General features: G+C 32.0%; 1 protein-coding gene across 2 annotated transcripts; it reads right to left on the bottom strand.

The window, feature by feature from the left end:
- Positions 1–5,754: 5,754 nt before the first annotated feature.
- Positions 5,755–11,147, bottom strand: LOC108981771 (nucleolar GTP-binding protein 1-like). Of its 2 annotated transcripts, none has more exons than XM_018953025.2 (4): positions 11,015–11,147; positions 9,227–9,310; positions 6,529–8,583; positions 5,755–6,090 (listed from the first exon to the last, which is right to left on the bottom strand). In XM_018953025.2, the coding sequence occupies exon 3, from the start codon at positions 8,561–8,563 to the stop codon at positions 6,539–6,541; it is 2,025 nt and encodes a 674-aa protein (XP_018808570.2). In that variant the 5' UTR covers positions 8,564–8,583; positions 9,227–9,310; positions 11,015–11,147; the 3' UTR covers positions 5,755–6,090; positions 6,529–6,538. The 2 variants fall into 2 exon arrangements, with proteins under 2 accessions (XP_018808570.2, XP_035542258.1); XM_035686365.1 differs by lacking the exon at positions 11,015–11,147 and adding an exon at positions 9,495–9,585 and having other exon boundaries at positions 9,229–9,310.
- Positions 11,148–22,219: the final 11,072 nt, after the last annotated feature.

Raw genomic sequence — 22,219 nt, 5'->3', positions numbered from 1 at the left:
GCCTTTTTTTCTTTTACTTAGTACTTAAGATAATATTTTGAATTTTTTTATTTTTTTAAAAATATTTAAAAGTATTAAAAATTTTATGTGAAAAAAAAAATCAAAAATTCTTTAAAGTTTTTTTTTCTCACGTCATTTTTTTAATACTTTTAAAAATTTTTAAAAAAATAAAAAAATTTTAATATTATTAAATAATATTTTCTTAATTATTAAATAAAAAACTAAAATAAAATAAAATACCCATCGGGCAAAAAAAAGAGAGCCCAAATCAAACTCCTAGCATTGACCTTTCAAATTCCATCAATGCATTAATCTAAATTTGAATTTTTCTTTCTATTTAGAAAAAAAAAAATTGTACCTTGGTCAAAGTTTGACCGTCAAACAACACGTTAATGGGCTAAGAATCAATTTTTTATATGAGTTTTTTTTGTCGTTGTAATGATTTGGAAGATTTTTAAAAAATAATAATGATATGGATAGAATTGGATCGTGCTACAGTCCCCGCTGGGGCTCCCGTTGGAAGCTCCCACTGGGGGCTGTAACATATATTATATGTGTTTTTTTTAAGTTATTTTTTATATAATTTTTTTTAATATTTTTTAATATTTTTTAAAAAATAAAATAAATTTAGAACATTATTAAAAATATTTTCTTAATCAAGAAGTAAAAAAAAATTATTAAAAAATACTTCCTTAATCACGAAGTAAAATAAAAAATCATAAAAAAGTATTTTATATTTTACTTCGTGATTAAGCAAGTATTATTTAATAATATTATAAATTTTTTTATTTTTTAAAAATATTTAAAATCATTAAAAATATCTATATAAAAAAAATTAAAAAATACACATGATAAAATAAGCTCCAGCGGGAGCCCTCAGCTGGAGCTCCAGCATTATCCGGATAGAATTATTTTGTAATTTGTTTTACAACTCACTATTTAAGATAGTGATATTTCATTACAAATAGTGATTTTTTTTTAAAGAATTCAGAATTTTTTTTTTATCTAATTTGAATATTATGTTTTGCTTAATTTCTTTTCATTTGGACGAAGTTTAAAAAATAAAAATAAAAAAGTTTCTAGGAAAAAAAAAAACCATTTGCAGAACAGTAGAAGCATCAAAACACACCATTTGAAAACTATTTGATTAAATCAATGAAAATTATTTGTTTTCTCTCAGATTTTAGGTTTTTTTAAGAAACAGTAAAATTTATATATTATTTAATTCGGTCAAGTTTAATTATCGATTATCATTTGTTTTTTACTCCGTGATTTTCCGTACGTGATTGCTAGGAAAGATAGTTAATCGTCTGTACTGTAGTGCAGAGTATCAAAAGTGCTTGTTGACTTCGATTTGTGGCATGGGTGTATTTCCTCATTCTTTCCAAACATAATTTAAGGTCTTTTTGTTTTCATACATTAGACATTAGATGAATTAAAATTAAAATTAAATAATTAAATAAAATATTATTATAATATATTTTTTAATATTATTTTTATTTTAAAATTTAAAAAAAATTAAATTGTTTATTTTATTTTATACTAAAAGTTAGAAAAGTTATAATAATTAAATGAAATGAGATGAGATGAGATGTTTTCTGAAAACAAATAAGACCTTGTCACTGCCCTTATTTTTTTAAAATAAATAGAAAAGAAAAATCTCTCAAAAGTGTATTATTATTATTATTACGGCAAATGAAGATATATTTATATATTTATATATGTTTGTTACGTATAAATTGGTATATTAATATATTATTTATAATAGAATTTATTTTAATTTAAAAAAATTAAAATACCAATCACTTTTTTGCATAATTAATATGAAAATTTTCTATATCAGCAGTATCTTGGATATGTTAAAAAAATAGTGTCATAAATAGATTTTTTCTATATATATAATTAGAATATTATCCTATCCTAAACAAGAATCGTGCCCATTAATTCAGAACACAAGGGAAGCCACACAAACCTAATCTCTTTTTTTTTCTATTTTTGAAAGGGACAGAAATGGGTTCCACACTTTCTGTTCACTGCCGACCTACTAGCACGTTAGAAAATTAATGAATGGTAGATGAATTTGAAGGTGGAAATATATTATTGGGAGCAACCACTCTTAAGAGCAGCTATTTTTGCACATACTACGTGATATCGTCTAAACCACACATCTCTTAAATTTAAAATTAGAGAGAGAAGATGAGAAAGAGACCGAGATGAGAGAGAGAGCGAAGATGGAGAGAGAGATTTGATGAGAGAGAGAGTCGAGGAGAGAGAGATCTGATGAGAGAGATAGTAGATGATAGAGAACCAAGATGAGAGAGAGAGTCAAGAAGAGAGAGAGGTAATGAGAGAGAGAGTGGATGAGAGACACGATGGAGAGAGATGAGATGCCGTGTGGTGCGTTTTGTATCAAAAAGAAAAAGAGGATGCGAAACAGTCACGTAGTGTATGTAATATATACACAACTACAATATCTGCTCTCTAGCATTACTCTATATAACCACATATATATATATATATATATATATATATACACACACGCAACTTTTCAAGTTGTCTATGCAGTACAAGGTAAATGAATTGCATTCATTAGTTTTGTTTGATATTTCGGATACAGATATCAATAGCTATAGGATCAATAAAAACGAAGATATCCATCACTGGCAACTTGTATTGCATGGTCCCTTGAGAGTACTAGCATTTATTATTGATGGGAAATTATAAAACATCCCTTCTGTGTAAGTTTTGTCTAGAGGTTAATTCTGTCCGATCCGGTCGGCCCATAGAGAGTTTTTAGAATCGGATCGAAAGTTTCGGTCCACCACTTTCACAGCTACGACCAAATTCACTCTTAGACAACATGTGCCCAGAGAAGCCAATAAAATAGCCAGAAAATATAAATTGCAGTGCTGCAGCCGCAGCACACTCCACTGTATTGAGTGTTGAAAAAATAAAAAAAAACACATCATACAGGTGTGCTGCGGCTACCTACTGATGCCAAGAATTCCTCTAAAATAGCACATGAGCTTGTTAAGAATGCCTTAGATAGAGACTTGATATTTTAGATACCGAGGAATTAGATCCCTGAATGTATTCATTCCCTTCTCTAAGGGTTATTACTCAATAAAGCAAGCTTTCTTTTAAAAAAAGTGTAAATAATAGAATATGTTTGAAGAAATGTATTATATATCTACATATATCTTATGATTTATGATATATTATTAATTAATAGTATATATTATTTAACATATTATATTGTCAATGATAATAGATTGGATGAAAATTATATAACTAATTTATACAATTATTATATAAAATAAGATATTATATATAAATAAATCTCTCTCTCAATTAATATGAAGCAAGAACAATATATTGTTGAACATACAAATAATTGGAAAAAAAAAATCAATCTCATAAATAATATTATTAATTTTCAATTAGGTTTCATTATCAACCTTAGTTGAAAACTTAGCTAGACATTTTATGAAAATAAATTCTAAAATCTAAATGTAAATAAATTTCAATGCAATATTTAAAAAAAAATAAAGAAAAATAAAAATTACAGTACTCTCAAAATGTACACATAACTGTAAAACTGAAGGTAGAACTCTAGTTTCTTTTCTTTTCTTTATTCCCTCATAGATGCTCCTGCAGCGCTAGTGTGTGCGTTTTTTTTTTTCTTTCTACCCTTGTGTCCAAAATGAGAGGGCCTCCTTTGTGTAAAAAATTTAGTTAGCCACTTTTCAAAGACACTATATAACAAATTCTCTAAATCTATTACTATTATATTAAAATAATAATTTTGGTATTTTCAGGAATTGTGGAGAGACAAAAACCAAATAACATGTACGGGGCTGTGTACAAGAAGGTTTTTAAAATGCAGGGCCTTTTGGGACTGGATTATTTATTAATTATTCAAATAAAACACAAGGTATCGGGCATCTTGAGTGCTTCACAGATAAGCTAAGCAAAAAGCATTGCTTCAGCAAGATTGCCCTCGATCCATCTGTGCAAGCATAAACAAGTGAAATTAAACTAACAAAGTCCAACATATTATCAAGTAAAACACCACACACAAAAAAATGAGGATTTTCAATAATGAATTATCCCAAAGGCAATATGCAGATAAATCGAAAGAAAAAAACTTCACGTTGCATGGTGTTTGCATAAACACAATCATCAACTTTAGAGCACCAAAGTAGAGAACATAAATGGGCATGTCAGAGTACACATGTATTTTATATAAGAGAGATGCCAACCCAAAATGACACATACCCACACAAATTCCACACGTAATTGGTGCAGTTTCAAAGTAGAGATTTGAGTAAAATAGAATGACAAAAAAACACACAAAAAGTCTAAAACCGATAGAATTAATGAAAAATCAAAACCTGTGTCCAATAATACGTTTCATCAAATACAGAGAATGCCCAATATGAAATCAAACATCAAAACATTGAATATTTACCACCAAGATCGATATTCCACAACAAACCAGCAAAACCCAATGAATAACTTGAGAAAAGCCGACAATTTTTATAAACGAAGATTGAAAGAGGATTTTTTTTAGAGAGAGGAAGGGAAAGGGTTGAGAGAGAGAGATAACTGAAGACAGAAAAGTAGAGAGGGGTTACGAGAAGGCGTTTGGCGGCGATGGTGAGCGACGGTGGGATTCCTGAACGGTGGTTGCGACTGCTGATGGCTAATGGTTGCTCTGGGTTGTATGGGAGACGTCAAAGAGGTTGGTGTCTCTTCCGTTTCTCTTTCTGGAGTTTTCGTGTGCTTTGACACGCGATGAATACATGTGGAAAGGAATAGTTTATGGCCAAAATATGATCTCACCAGCAACTTGAGCTGACCAAATTTGGCTAGTGAGTTTAGTGTTGGTTAAAAATATTGTACATTTGTTGAGTCTGGTGTAGGAGGTTTTTAAGCAACTTAGCTATAGTTTAGCCAAAATTTGACTTTGGCTAGGCCACTATTAATGCTCTAATATGCCATTATTAGTTACATTGTCATGGCATGCACACATTGAGCTCGTCAGTTGTGCTACACTGTTAGACTCGTCCGAATAATATAATGATATAACCTTCTTTGGCTTGATCATATCTGCATGCAGATATTCAAGGTTGTCTAATCAAGACTCGCGAAGCAACCAAGGATATACAGAAGCAACCAATAATGTTTACGAATGGCATCCTAATAAAGCATTACGTCGGAAGGTTGATATGTACAAGAGCTGAGATCTTGGACATGGCAGAGGTTTCCATTGGAGAGGTGCCAAGGAAGCAATTAAAGAAGTACACTTTGGGAGCTTTGCTTATTAATTTAAAAATTTATGGGAATGACAGGAGCTTTGACTTGCCAGGTTCCTTGTTGGTGGTCAATCAAACCATATGGAGAAAAAACAAGCACAATACCTCTACATTTTTGGGATATGCTAAAATGTAGCATACGATCCTGCATATGTATATTAAAAAAAGCATATGACATAACATAATCTTTCTCATCACATATCTTTCTTATGTATGGTGGGCCATTTTCATCATCGCTTTATATTGTTTCACTTTATGGTTGTAATAATCATTTTACAATCTGGGATGCATTGCAGGTGTTAAGACACATCAAATATCCCTATTAAATGGGATCACTGATTTGTTTCGCAGAAGTCCCAAAAAGGTAATAAATGAAAATGTAATGCCAATTGGATCTAAGAGTAGTAAAAAAAAATCATTTAAGCAAACTCTCTCATTGAAAATTGAATTCGCATGATATAACAATAACTGAAACAACCCATTTCAAGTCGCGGACTACGTTGTAACTTAAAACCTCTCTCAAACTCAAAATTCCCTTAACAAGCATTCCACAAAAACAATGAAATTAAGAAGACTAGCTATAGACAATAGAGTTATGACTTCAAACAGCAATCAAGCTCAAAATTGCCTTGGCATACGTTTTAACAATGAAAAGAACACTACTCCCGTGGTGCAATCTACAGCCAAGCAGCAGATTGATAGAACAAAAGCTCTCTTTCAACAGTAAGCCAAGATTCAGAACAATCTCTCCACAAAGCATAAACTGTGTTCCCTGCAAGAAAATGCATATTGTTCGCTGAAGAATTACCTTGTGAAGATAAACCAACCTAAAAGCAATATAGACCAGATACAGCAGAAGATTCAAAAAGTAGATTCCCAAACATGCAATAATTAAGCATCAAGTCAACTTTTAGATAACTAACTTACCCGGAATATCTCTCTCTCTCTCTCTCTCTCTCTCATACACACACAAATCGGACCAAAGACATAATTGGAGACTAATAGCAATTTCATCCATTCCATATAGATACAGGCATCCACGAAAACCATGAGCATTCAACATACAGAGCATATTTTAATTATAAAATAAAGAAAATAGATTGGATCAATAAAAGATGCAACATTAAAATCTAGATAGGAGCAATAAAATAAAAACATTTAAAAAAATATATAAATTAAAAACAAAAGGGCAATTCATGTGGTATATTACCTCATGTAAATCAGCGTCTTTGGGTTTTTCCAATAGAGCGCTTTCCTGAAAACAAATGTTTTGGTTTCAAAGTAGGGATTACTCTGTCTGCCTCACCACGACGAGCATCCTTGTTCCTCTTCTTGGCAGATTTCTTGGCAAGTTTTGCCGCCTTAACCTTTTGAGAAGAGTCCTTGAAGCCCTCCCCAGGAACAATTTCACCGGGTGGCCGTGACTTCGACCTAGATCGGGATAGAGACCTAAGTCGCTGCTTTTTGTTAGGTGTGTCAACATCCATATCCATAATATCACCACCATCATTAGCTCCTCTTTCAGCTGACCTCTCCCTCTTCCGACCCCTTGACCTACTACGGGCTCGGTTAATGGCCAAAGCTGGATCCAACCCCAAGGCAGATAGCTGCCTTCCCATTCTCCCTGTTGAAAACTGCCTGTCCTTGTCAAATTTTCTTGGTACAATTGGCCGGCTCTCTGCAGTGCTCTTCTTGACCCTATGCTGTTGAATGAGTAGGCTTTTCTTTTTCCGGATCTCAGCCAATGCTTGTTGCTCTTCTGGAGTTAATTCCTTGCCATCCATCTCAAAATCATCATCAGCCTCCTCAGCCTGCCGAAGCCCTTCTTCTTGTTCCAGCTCTTCTAGCCTTTGTAGAATATCCGGATCAATGAAGTCATATACATTGTGCCCATCAATAATTTCAGGCATTACATCTTCTTTCCATTCATCGTTGGCTAACATATAATTCTTCTTCAAACTAGCAGAGTATACACCTGCACCACCATTCTCATCCTCCAAATCCCTTTCAGTTTTCCTCTTTTCCTTCTCAGCTGCTTGCTTAGCTTTAACTTCCAATACTGCTTGCGGAATACAATGTGGCCTTTCCTTCTGGTCCCGCGGCTTTGGTATTGCAACATGAAAACGATTTAAGCATTCATTTATCTTTTTGGATTTCATCTTCAATTCCACCCTCTGATCCAATAACCTTTCACAAGCAGCATTTTTTACAGATATTACCCCATCTTCGGTCAAAGTGCTCATGGTCAAAAGCACCCCCTGGTCACTAGCAGCCTCACCTCCCTGACCAATCAGAGTCTTCATAGACTCAGCTTTCATCTCCATGACCAACTTCATGTCTTCCTCAGATATCCCTTCCAGTGGTTGCAAGTCGGTCTTGTTGCAGACAATAATCAACGGTTTGTTCATAAATAGAGACTTAATGCTGTGGAAAAGAGCAGCCTGTTGCGCAATACTATACCCACAAGACCCTGAGATATCTAAGAAGAACAACACAGCAGCACGCAGATGCGCCAGAGCCGTGATGCTGCACATCTCAATAATGTTGCGATCTTCGAAAGGACGGTCCAAAATTCCTGGTGTATCAATGACTTGGTACCGTAGGTATTTGTAGTCTGTATGACCAACAAAGAGCGACTTAGTTGTGAATGCATAGGGCTGGACATCTACATCAGCCCTAGTGATCTTGTTAATGAATGAACTCTTGCCAACATTGGGGTACCCACAAATCAAGACCGTTCGAGTATTCGGGTCAATTGAAGGTAGCCTCGCCATGTGTTGTCTAATCTGTTCCAAGTACGCCAAACTAGGAGCAATCCTCTTTATCACAGTACACATGCGGCCAAGAGCAGCAACCTTCAGACACTTGCATCGGTACAGTGAGTCACCATACTTCAACAATTTTACGTAGTCTTTAGCAATCTTACCAATAAGGTTCCTTGCAGTATTGATTTGACCAAGGGCGAGCTTGTAGTGATCTTTGTTGTAGAGAACGTGAAGAAGGTCCCCATAAAAGGGGTGGATATCATCCAGTCGAGGAAACTCATCAATGATTGTAGACAGCTTCTCATGAAAGTTCTGTTGGGTATACTTTACTTTGCGCATGTAAAACTGACGGAGACGGGAAATAGCATACCCCTTGTGGACAACAGTAGGTGTTTGTCTTTGGGTGCGAGACAGAATAATGTCAATAAAGTCCTTTCCATTTGGTACTACAGTAATCTTCTTAAGGTTATACTGCACCATCTTGGAAGTTCAATTTCAACCTGTAACATAAGTGGTAAAGTTAATTAAAGATCACTTAAATCAATACAAAACTGCTTCACCACACCCTTTATTTTAATACAGAAAAAAAAAAAAAGATGTTCTCTCTTCTATGTCAATAAAATAAGCCACTGTATTCTTTACCAAAACAAAACCATAAAAAAAGGGGGATCACTAGCTAATCACAGTTATAAAGCTATATTATTGGACTGCCTATATGATGTATGAGCCTTGCATCAGTAGGCTCTTTCTGAAAGCTTGTCTCAAGTGACACATGAAGATTATAAAATGTTCAAGTTGTTATGCGATCTCATAAGTCATGCCTAAACAAGCGCACAAAAAAAAAGGAACGAGCATGCTTTCAATTTACAGTGTTAAGGGAAACCCTGCAAAAATTTCATACCACCAGGGCACCCTTCACCGCCATTCTAACCGACAAGTTATATGTATTTTAACGATTCTGAAGGTAGCTTGCTAGAACCCAAAAGTTGGTATCACTTAAATTTTACAAGCATCCAGATAATGGAAACGTAAAACCTAATTTTTTTCTTCTATCCCTAAAAGAACCTAGGCTACACCCTAATGGATGGAAATAGTAATTATCATATCCAAAGAAGCTGCAGAAAACTGGGTTAAGGTAATTACACCTTAAGTGCAACGTCAGAGAAATCTGAATGCTCTTTGCTTTCAAGCCACTGGGAGAAGTGTTGATAGAATTACTTTGAGGTCCTGCAAGCCATCACAAAAGTAAACCAGCGCCAAATGAATTATATTTGTACCATAATTTCAAATATAGGATATCAACAATTTCAGTACTATAAAAGAAATTGTAACATATATTATAATAAGAGCTTATGAAGACACCAAAAAATAAACCAAGTATATGTAAATACAACATTTTCTAAAATCTCACAATGATTAGCTGTTAGCCGAAAGAAAAATGAGATCCAAATTTTCCCTGCTGAGCTAAAGAATTCAATATCATCTCTACATTTGCTATGCTGTTAACTGTCTGTATAAAACGTGACATGGCATAAATTTGATGATAATACACGTAATATGATGATAATACAACACTAATAGCAGCAATTACAAGAAATTATAAAGGATTACACACAATATATGAATTTATTATCAATTAAAGAGAAAATAAAGCATCAGTCCACCAATACAGCTTCGGTCCTTTACCCCCTGTTACCAAGAAAACTAAGCAATAATAAATAAAGGCTCCTCTTAACCATAGCCACTTCACTTATGCTATGGTTAAGCTTGGTATCTTATTCTTACATTGTGCATGTCACTGCACAACTCACCAAGTTCTACATCTTCAAGGTCACTTTTCAGTACTATTCCTACTCCCCCATAAAACCCACACACACACACTTCTTCGATCGTCTCATGCTTCTAAGGATACCATTGCAGGTCAATTAAAAAAAACAAAAATAACTGGAAGATATATGGCGCGAAATTTATAACACAAAAGATATACTTGAAGGCTTCATTGAAAGAAACAGAGCAGGTTTATCAACGGCTATTGAAAAAAAAAAAAAAAAAACATGATACACTACAACCCAATAAGTTGAAATTTTGAAAATAGCAAAGTAAAGTGGAAAGGAATGACAAAAAAATTCATGTTCAAGGCCCATCTATTTTAAGTCTGGGTTTGCTAATGCTATCAATGCTGTGTGAATACAAACTTCCATACCCACCTCGAATACACCTAGTAGAATTGCCTCACAACATCTGCTAATATATTCCCTGGAACCTATATATTATGGCAATCAATTTTTCGTTTCCAAACAATGCATATTATGGCAATCACACATTATTATAATAAAAGACCTACTTTTAAAAAATATATATATATATATAATAAACGACCTGACCACCATTGTTAAGTTCTCCTAGAAATGAAGTAAAACTTAATGACGACTATGTTTCTCAGAATTATATCACTCAACATATTTATCATATAAATTTTATGCACACTTTTAAGGATAAATTCAATATTCCTAGCAAAAAGGCAATGAACATTATGTTGGTCCATTGTCTTTTGCAGCAAGTTTTCTATAATAATATTGATTTTTATGTAAGCTTGGCCCTTTTAAAAAAGTCTTCAATCTACCCTATATCTCTCGCCCTTTCGCTGTATCTGAGGATCTTTTTTCTTAGTTGTCCCACAGCTTAAAAGCTCTCGTCCATCACACAAAACGTCTACCTTTGATTCGATTGGCTAAAGGTTGCGTTTGCTTACCTCCAATCATCTTCTAATTTTTAACCACCCAAAATTTCAAACACGAAATCTCAACCATCAAACTCCAAATCTCAACCCACCACAAGAAAGACGAAATCTCAACCCATATGTAAAGCATTAAAGACGAAATCGAGAGAGGGAGAGTGAGAGAAACGGACGAAGAGAGGGATAGAGCTTACCAGACAGCGGCGGCGCGACGGTGGGGCAGAGACTCAACGGCTCGACAAAGTGAGCGGGACGAGTATAAGGCGGCGACGGACAGAGAGAGGAGAGAGAGTATGTGAGAGAGTATCGGGTAGGTGAAGATAGATGGGGGTGAAGAAAAAGGGGGTGAAGAGTATGGGTGTGTTTGGGTAACCAAGTATTCTCATACTTTTCAAGTATTTTTGTATTTTTAAAAATATTTTACATATTAAATAATTTTAAATATTCTTAATGAGACCTATAAACTCACTTCAATCTCTACTCATAACTATTCACAAATATTCTATAATACTTATTACCATTATATATAAATAAAAAATAAAATCACTATAATATTTATTACTATTAAATATATAAAAAAAAATTATTATAATATATAAATAAATAAATAAATAAATCACTATAATATATAAATAAAAAATATTTATCATTATTATATATAAATAACAAATAAAATCACTATAATATATAAATAAAAAATAAAATCATTATAATATATAAATAAAAAATAAATCACTATAATATATAAATAAAAAATAAAATCGCAATAATATATAAATAAAAAATAAAATCATTATAATATATAAATAAAAAATAAATCGCTATAATATATAAATAAAAAATAAAATCGTTATAATATATAAATAAAAAATAACATCATTATAATATACAAATAAAAATAAAATCACTATAATATATAAATAAAAAATAAAATCATTATAATATATAAATAAAAAATAAATCACTATAATATATAAGTAAAAAATATTTATCACCATTATATATAAATAAAAAATAAAATCGCTATAATATATAAATAAAAAATAAAATCACTATAATATTTATCACTATTACATATAAATAAAAAATAAAATCATTATAATATATAAATAAAAAATAAAATCACTATAATATATAAATAAAAAAATAAAATCACTATAATATATAAATAAAAAATAAAATCACTATAATATATAAATAAAAAATAAAATCACTATAATATATAAATAAAAAATAAAATAACTATAATATATAAATAAAAAATAAAATAACTATAATATATAAATAAAAAATATTTATCACTATTATATATAAATAAAAAATAAAATCACTATAATATATAAATAAAAAATAAAATCACTATACATATAAATAAAAAATAAAATTACTATAATATTTATCACTATTATATAAATAAAAAATAAAATCATTATAATATATAAATAAAAAATAAAATCACTATAATATATAAATAAAAAATAAAATCACTAAATATTTATCACTATTATATATAAATAAAAAATAAAATCATTATAATATATAAATAAAAAATAAAATCACTATAATATATAAATAAAAAATAAAATCACTATAATATATAAATAAAAAATAAAATCGCTATAATATATAAATAAAAAATAAAATCACTATAATATATAATAAATAAAAATAAAATTACTATAATATTTATCACTATTAAATATAAATAAAAAATAAAATCATTATAATATATAAATAAAAAATAAAATCACTATAATATATAAATAAAAAATAAAATCATTATAATATTTATCTCTATTATATATAAATAAAAAATAAAAACACTAAAATATATAAATAAAAATAAAATCACTATTATATATAAATAAAAAATAAAATACTATAATATTTATCACTATTATATATAAATTACAAATAAAATCATTATAATATTTATCACTATTATATATAAACTAAAAATAAAATCATAATAATATTTATCATTATTATATATAAATTAAAAATAAAATCATTATAATATTTATCATTATTATATATAAAAGTAAAATAAAATCACTACAATATTTATTAATATTAAAAAATCACTATAATAAAATCATTATAATATTTATTATTAAAAATCAAATCACTATAATATTTATGGGACCCACACATTTTTCAACTACCTACTCAAAAGTCAACAACTCAACATACTTCACACATCCAAACAACTCAAAATACTCTCAATGGGACCCATAAACTCACTCCAATCTCTACTCATAACTATTCACAAACATTCTCAACACTTCTTAATACTTTTCAACACCCAAACGTACCCTATATCACTTTGCCGTTTGGATATAAGTATTTTATCTGCTCGTTGTAATTTTTTTAATCTAAAATTAAAAATAATATTTTATTCAATTTTTATCTTAACTCATTTTATCTCAACTTACTATTAAAATGGCATTTAAGGGGAGGAAAAAAAAAAAAAACCATTTTAACTCATCTCATCTCATTTAATAATTATAATTTTTCTAAATTTTACATAAAATATAATAAATAATTCAAATTTTTTCAAATCCTAAAAGAATAATAATATTAAAAAATAATAATAACAATTTAACTTTCAATTTTCATTTAAACTCATCTCATCTTAATCCATATTATCTACGAGTGTAAAGAAAAATCGATGAATCAATAAACCGAACTAGACTGGTGGGTTTGGTCCGATACCAATTTTGGTTCAGCCTGGTATCGGTTTTATTTTTCTTAAAACCGGTTAAAATCGTTCTGGTTCCGGTTTTTCTTTTTTTAAAACTGGATTAGACCAAACCAGATCGGTTCATATATATATTATAATTTTTTATAATATTATATCACTATAGTATATTGTATTAATAGTTATATTAATATTATATAGTGCATATTAATAGTTATACTAATACTATATCACTACATATTCTAATATATTATAATATATCACTATATAATATATTATAATATATCATTATAGTTTATAATACAATTATAATATATATTATAATATACTACAATATATTATCACTATAGTATTATATACTATAATATACTATTATATATATTATATAATATAGTATATAGTATATTGAAACCAAAAAATCGGACCAGAACCGGTAAAATCAAAAATACTGGTTTAGGGGAGTAATTGGTGCGGAATCGGTTCCTGAAAATGCAAAACTAGTACATATCGGTTCGGTCTCAAATTTTGTCTAAAACCAGACCAAACTAGACTGGTTACACTATGGGTGCTACCCGCCCCTTACGGGGCGGGGCCACCCCCTCCTCGACCCCCGCCCCCACATAGACGAGGGTGGAGATTTTTTCTCCGTAATCCATCTCTGTCCATGTAGGGGCGAGGTACCCCGTCCGTTGCACAGGGTTCAGGGGTGGACCTCCATCCGTCCATCCCCCGCTCCCCTCCTCCCCTCTCCTCCTCTCCTCGACTCCCCCAATCGATTACAACAAATCCAAACCCAATAGAGATTCATCTTCGTGTCTTTTACAACAATGAGCAAACCCAAGAGAGATTCATCTATCTCAGTGTCTGTTACTTTAATGGAAAACAAAATTGATTTCTCTCAATCTTAGCAGCGTCTATTATAACAAACCCAGTCAAGTCCTCTCTACCGGCGTCTATTACTTCCATGGCAAACGAGATCTAGAGAGTTAGATCGAGAGAGATTGAGAGAGTTCAAGAGAGTTTGGGTCCTTGGGAGTCTGGGTCTGGGACGAGAGAGTTTGAGATCAAGAAACGGAGAGAGATCGAGAGAGTTCGATAAAGAGAAAGAGAAACTGATGAAAGGGGGGAGGGGGTTTGACATGCAGGAGCGGGGCAGGGGATTTACGGAGTAGGGCTGAGCCTCCTCCGTCCCCCACCTCCGCAATGCCCATTTTATATTGGCGGGGGGCCCCGACCCCCTCTGTGCGAAGCGGATCCCCTGCCCCACCCAGGTGGGGGCGAAGCGAACAGGGCAGTGCAGCGGGTAGCTGACACCCACTGCCCACCCCTAGGTTACATCCTTAATCTTATCTCAACTCACTATTTTTTTTTTTTAGATTTAGATAGTGAGTTGAGATGAAATGTGTTGAGATGAAATGAAAATTGAATAAAATATTATTAGAATATTATTTTTAAATATTATTATTGTTTTGAAATTTGAAAAAATTGAATTATTTATTGTATTTTCTATGATAACTTGATAAAATTATAATGATTAGATAAGATAAGATTAGATAATTTTTGTATCCAAATCGGACCTCGTTTAGGTACACAGATGAGAAGGGATGAGATGAGATAAAAGTTGAAAATTGAATAAAATATTGTTAGAATATATTTTTTTAAAATTATTTTTGTTTTGAGATTTGAGAAATTGAATTATTTATTATATTTTATATTAGAGTTTGAGAAATTTATAGCTATAAGATGAAACAAATAATTGTTTATTATAACTAGGTCTGGCTTTTTCTGGCGATTTAACCTCGCTACAAAATGTAAAATGTGACTAATAAAAGTACATGCATCTTAAAATCGTCGTAAAAGACAGGATTTAGTTTGGGTGTCAAGGTATTCTTAGGTATTCTCAGAATACATCACTACTATTTATTATTTTATTATTACTTTTCACATACTTTTTACTACTATTTACTAATATTTAATATTTTATCATTAATTTTTTTACCACTATTCATAGAATACCTCATAATACCTCAATAGTTTTTAGTGTCAATTTCTTGTTCGCCGGATATAAAGAACAGACTACAACAATAAAATTGATGCATTTAGTAACACACTACCATAAGAAAACAAAAAATATGACTTTAATAACACACTAACATGCAAGGTGAAAATGTATGATAGCTTTAAACTCCAAAAATATATGATACAAAAAATGAAAAAGGCATTCACCTGTCCAAATGCACCATCTAACAGAATACCTTCTCTTACTTTTTTTGTAAGTTGATATCAATAAGATTTTTTTTATAAGTTGATATCAAAATAAATTAGAACTAGAAAAATAGTGTTGGCCTTCAAGTCCTTTTGCACCTTTGAACAAACTAAAAAGGCCAAACTAAATCAAGTCGAAAATGAACTATCAAGAAAAAATAATTATGTACAAATCCAGATAAAATAAAAAGGAACTATTGAGGTAAAAGTAAATATTACAAGAGACATTAGAAAAAGCCATCAAGCAGTTCTTCAACTATCAAATACATATACAAAGTCTGAAATTACTTGCTATAAACTACTCCATGTGAAATCTAAAGCACAGGCAATCATTTTTAGCCCTGCATACGGAAAGCAAAGTGCATGCTAGTAACCCTAGCATTGGAAATCCAAAGTACACCTAATCAAATAATAAACATGGCATTGGATATGACATTGGAATTTACACAGCAATGAACATGACATTGGATATTACACAGAAGATAATGGACTTTGATTAGCAAAAATCATTGAGAGACCATTGATGAACTTGTACGAGGGTCGGCCAACCCAAATAGAATTATGTATGTTTTTGCCTTTCTCAAACTTAATTAAGTCAAAACTGTTTTTGGTAATAGATCTCCAATGGAAGATGTATGATATTAGTAACAAGAGGACCAACTTGTTCATGAAAACTAAGGCTTGGAAAAATATTAAAAAAAATTGCATCTAGTTAACACTGTATTTTCTTCATTTCTAATCCACAAACACAGATTGAACCAACTCCTACTTTATTTATGGTATAGTTTTATAGCTTAAATGTCCAAACAACAGTTACTAGGGTTCACAAAAGACCAAAAATAGCATATAGATTCCAGTTGTAACGGTCCGACCAATATTATTAAGGATGAAACATGGATAATCCAATAGGTCTAAAATAAATTAATGCATGGGTTGTATGGGATAAGCCCACGAAATATTATCTAGTGAGGTTGGCCATAAATTTTTATTAGGCCCAAGAACCTTCCTCCTAAAGCTCCTCACGTTGCATGGGAGCCTCCAGTCACGGGACCACCCACCATCCTTTCCTTCCTCACAACCACGACTCACAAACCACGTCTGAAACCAACCCACAACACCGCACACAGCTGCACCGAGAACCACCAACCACGAAGCCCAGCTATGACCCAACTCTTGTGCACCACAAAGAACCGCGAGCCTCTTCCTTTACACATCAACTCTCACACGGCAAGGCCTTAGGCTATGTTTGGGTAGTGACTATTCTTTATTTTATTATTACTTTTCACTTATTTTTTTATTATTCATTACTTTTCATCTACTTTTTATTACTATTCAATATTCTATTATTATTTTTTCACTATTATTCACAAACATTCTCAACACTTCTCAAGTATTCTTACTATCCAAACTCAGCTTAAACTAAACAGAGCACTCGTTATACCAGCATCGGAGGCCACGTAACCCAGGCTTCTCCATCGCCGGACCACCACCATAAGTCGGGGACAACCCAGTTCCACCCCCAGCTCCGTCAATGGCATTGTAAGTCAACAACGCACTTCGTAATCTCTCTCTCTCTGCTCTTCCCGATGTCAAATCTCTCTCCTCTCATGTTATTCTCACTTTCTCCCATGAGCCAGTTAGTATATGTTAGGTTGAGTAGATACAGAGGACTTCACGGGACTGAATGTGGGATGCTATATGAATTTACGAGGACTTGGACCCACGAAAAATTTGAATATTTTTAGGTTAATCAACGGAATCTTAGGAAAATATAGGAATATTAAAATACGGTTTTATGTCAATATTACGGATTTAATGTGTGCATATTTTGGGGTCAACATGTGTTTGCATAGATAGTATTATAAGATCAATATATAAAATAATAGGATTTTAGGATTTAATTGTGTAATATTATTTGGAGGAATTTTGTAAAAATCAAGTATTTTAAGGAGTGACAAAATTTTAAAGGATCTCGAGGATTTTATGCTAGCTTTTTCAAGTTTTAATAATGAAGCGCACGTGATTAGTTAGAAACTTACTGACTTGCATATTTTATAGGTAATCAGGAGTGTTATGAAAATATTGGATTAAAGCTACAAGATAAGTATCATGATCATACCCTTACACATATGTATGGTACTAAATGACATATTTTTTTATAAAAATATTATGTATGTACGCCTCCATTGGAAGCTCATTTTATGTACCCAGGTCATAATTAATTTATAAATACCATGATTTATGCATTAGTATCACGTTAGTTGCTTAATACATGCATCAAGAAATTTCATGAAAAACCATGCATAATTTTATGTGAAGATTTATGCATTAAGATATTTATGAGAAATCATGATTTTATGTGAGGAAAAATGTACTACGACATTTTATGAAAGAATGTGATTTCATTTGAAATCTATGATATAACAGGTGTGCAAGTATAATTATGAAGAAGTATGAATGATAACATATGTAACAGTCTATGTTATGATATGAAGATGGTAGTATATGTTATGTGCATATTGCATTGCTAAGTTGAACATGTTGGTAGTGCATCCGGTTTTTCTTCTTTATGTATGGATTCCACAACCCATAGGCATGGGGGAATCAAAATCTATTTATTTAGATTCGTAAATCCTAACTCACGGGGGTCAACAGTGGGTACCGACCTATGACAAGGGAAAGACAAGTTAATGCATTTAATGTATAGATCAGGTCATGTTCATATTATTTACCTATGTATCTATGAGTATGCATTTTTTTGAGAAACCTTATGTTTATTATGTTACTGGATGATATGTTGCTTATTGAGTATTCGACTCATTTTTGTATATTTTTATATTTTAATCACCCCAGGTGATGATCTTTATGAGGAGGATGAGACTGCATGATAGGACTTGGCTCAGGAAGGCGAGGCAGAGGCCTAGACAGTTTATGTTATGCTCAATTTTACGATTTTTAGTTTAATAAGTTATTTTGATAAGCACATGAGACTTTATTGATCTTAAATAAGTGTCACCGCAGACTTTCTTTTAGATTTTAAGTATTTAATGAAGATGGTCTTATTTATTTATAGAATATTTTGTATCTAGCGCCTCATTAAGAAAAAAAATTATTAAGTCAAGTTTAGCAGCACACTAATCTAATAATACTTCACTTTTTTTGTGATCAACTTTGTCTTTTTTAATATATTCTCAAATATATTCTTCACAATCTGTTTAAAATTGTTTAATCTGTTCAAGTGGACCTAAATCTGTCCATAACATGCATACATTTTTTTAAAGTTGGACCTTACTGATATTATTCCGTCCTTCCCTAGTCCCTTTTTCAGGCCATTGTTGCGTTTGCGATCGACCAGAAACAATATAATGTTGTCCTGATAAATCATTCAGCACACGAGGTTTGTGCCGGATTCTTTTGAAGTTTTGAAATTCCTAATTTACATTTTTTTCACGTAAAGATATTTGCTGATATTATTTCATACCTGAATCAATGATTTTGAGCTAGGATTGGCAAGATATATAAAATTATACACACACATCTTGTAAAAGAACCAAAGGTTAAAATAATCCTTTATAAAGCTTTTTCAGTTATAACCCCTCCCGACCCCATCATCTTTTATTTAGGAGTTCAGTCCATCAATAATTAAATAACGAGAATAAAAGACATAAAGACAAGCCAAAAGGCAACACCTTGAAACCATGTAATCAACTCACAAGACTCAAAATGTTAATACAACAAGAGTCTCTCCACTAAGGAAAACGAATTGTTATTGCATTTTGACTTAGTAGGTGGAGGAGAAGCTCTTCTATAAAAGATAGCAAATTTATCATGAATCTTAACTGATTAAAAAATGGTTATTACCCAGTGTTGATCTCTGCTAAATGGGGTTCTGGGAAAGATGATGTGTACAGTACTCAACAATTTTTTTTCCCCTTAAAGTGGGTTCTCTCAAGACTCAAATCTATTTTGTAGTGACTTTTGATGGACTAGGACTTATGTGTCTGATTTTGGATGTAGATGAAAGCTTTTTGCTTGCAATAACATAAAAGATTGTTTTGTTACCTTTTTTGATTGTCCTCGTTTGTTTCAGGCTATATAGAAACAATGCTCGGATTTTTATCTCTGGTTCATTAAGTATGTTCAGTAATCGATATTTTCTAGTTGCTAGTTGAACAAGGTTTTCTCATTGTCTGCCGCCTGCTGATAATTGTTGGCTTTCCATTTTATTTTTTTCAATTGGGTGATTCAATTTTGCTAGCATTTTGCTTAACATTTTTGCAAAGCAGTAAAATGTGCAATGTTTTTGGGGTTGCTTGGGTTATGATGTTTGTAGAAACTCAGAACAAGTAGAAACTGGGAGAAAACTTCCTAATCATTATTCAGGAAAAATAATATTTCACAAAATGAAATTCAATCTATATAATTACAATGAGGCTCTTGCTTATATACAAACTAAATCAGGAGCAACCTAAATTAAGCTAACTATAAAACAGAACTGTAACTAAGTTTGTTTTGCCAACTAGGCTAGTTAGCTCTAATACTCCCCCTCAAGGTGGAGCATGAAGATTATGAATGCCCAACTTGGATAGAAGAAACTAGAACTGAGCTTTCCTGATGGCCTTGGTGAAAATGTCTGCCAATTGGTGAGCTGAAATAACATAAAAGGTCTTGATAACACCTTTTGCTTGTTGTTCTCATATAAAATGACAATCAATTTCAACATGCTTTGTGCGAGCATGATGAACTGGGTTTGCAGCCAATGAAAGAGTAGATTTACTATCACAATATAGAGAGAGGTAGGTGAAGAATGAGAAAATTGTAAGTCATGAAGAAGTTGTAATAACTAGATGACTTCACTGCTGGTTGATGCTAAGGCACAATACCATTTCAGCAAAGATTCTGGACACGGTAGTTTGTTTTTTAGACCCCCCAAGAAATCAATGAATCACTAAGGAAAAGGCAAAACCCTGTAATGGATCTTCTACTGTCAACGTAGGTAGCACAATCAGAGTCAGAAAAACCTCTGATTTGAGTAGAAGATGATGCTAGAAAATACAATCCTTGTGCAGGAGTTCCTTTTACATATCGAAGAACTCGGTAGGCAGCATCTAAATGGGATTTGCAAGGCTTTTCCATAAACTATGCTTGGGAATGAACCGAATATGACAGGTCTGGTCGAGTTATTGTGAGATATAATAATCGATCAATGAGTCTTTGATACTGAGAAGGATCTTCTAAAACATCAACGTCAGCTTTTGTCAACTTAAGCTTGGAATCCATAGGGAACTGGAAAGGTTTGCAACCAAGATAACCACTATCCTCTAAGGCTTCAAGAGCATATTTGCGTTGAGATACAAAAATTTCAGCAGTAGTACGTGCTATTTCTAAACCCAAGAAATACTTAAGCTGACTCAAGTCCTTGATTTTGAATTGATCATGAAGATAAGACTTCACTTGAGCAACATATGACATATCATTGGAAGAATTAGAACATCATCAACATAAACCAAAAGTGTCGTAAAAGAAGAACCTTGCACCTTTGTAAACAAGCTATAATCAACTTTAGATTGCTTATAGCTGAGGGACAAAAGGGTAGTAGTCAATTTTTGAAACCATTGACGGCTGGCCTGCTTCAATCCATACAAAGATTTCAATAAATGGCATACTTTGTGCTCCCCTTCTTTTGTAAAACTTGTTGGTATCACCATATAAACTTCCTCTTCTAAATCCCCATGCAAAAAATCATTGTTCACATCAAGTTATTCTAAACTCCAATTTTGACTACCAGCCAAAGCCAAAAAACAATGAACTGTTGTCATTTTAACAATAGGAGAGAATGTTTCAGCATAGTCAATTCCCTCCTTTTGTGTAAAACCTTTTTCTACAAGACGTGCTTTATATCTTTCAACACTGCCATTTGCCTAGTACTTCACCCTATGCACCCACTCGCAACCAATTGCTTTCTTACCAAGAGGCAAATTAGTAATTGTCTAGGTTTTATTATTTTCAAGAGCTAAAATTTCTGCATTCATAGCTTATTGCCATTTAGGATCTTTGGCAGCTTGTTTGTATGTTTTGGGTTTAGGATGAGTTGAAATAGAAATGCTAAAGGCTTTATGAGCAGGAGAAAAATGAGTGTAAGAGAGATACTTTGAGAGATCAAATGCTAGACCAGGATGCTGCCATGTAGAATCTGAAGGCAGTGAAGTTTGATCAAAAGTATGAACCATTTTGCAATGATAATCCTACAAATAAGATGGAGGATGTTTGATACGAGAAGATCTTCTAAGAGGAACATCACGGATCATAATGTTCTGGACTGATGTCACTAGAAGTTGGTAGGGAAGAAAGTACATCAACTGATAGAGAAGGATCAATGTCATTGACACAAGTAGGAAGAACAAAGTCCGAGTGAGAAATAGAATTAGGAGGT

This window comes from Juglans regia, chromosome 16 (assembly GCF_001411555.2).
Source record: "Juglans regia cultivar Chandler chromosome 16, Walnut 2.0, whole genome shotgun sequence".
NCBI classification, from domain to species: domain Eukaryota; kingdom Viridiplantae; phylum Streptophyta; class Magnoliopsida; order Fagales; family Juglandaceae; genus Juglans; species Juglans regia.
The sequence above is the reverse complement of the archived record's forward strand: the minus strand, read 5'-3'. Positions and strand labels throughout refer to the sequence as shown.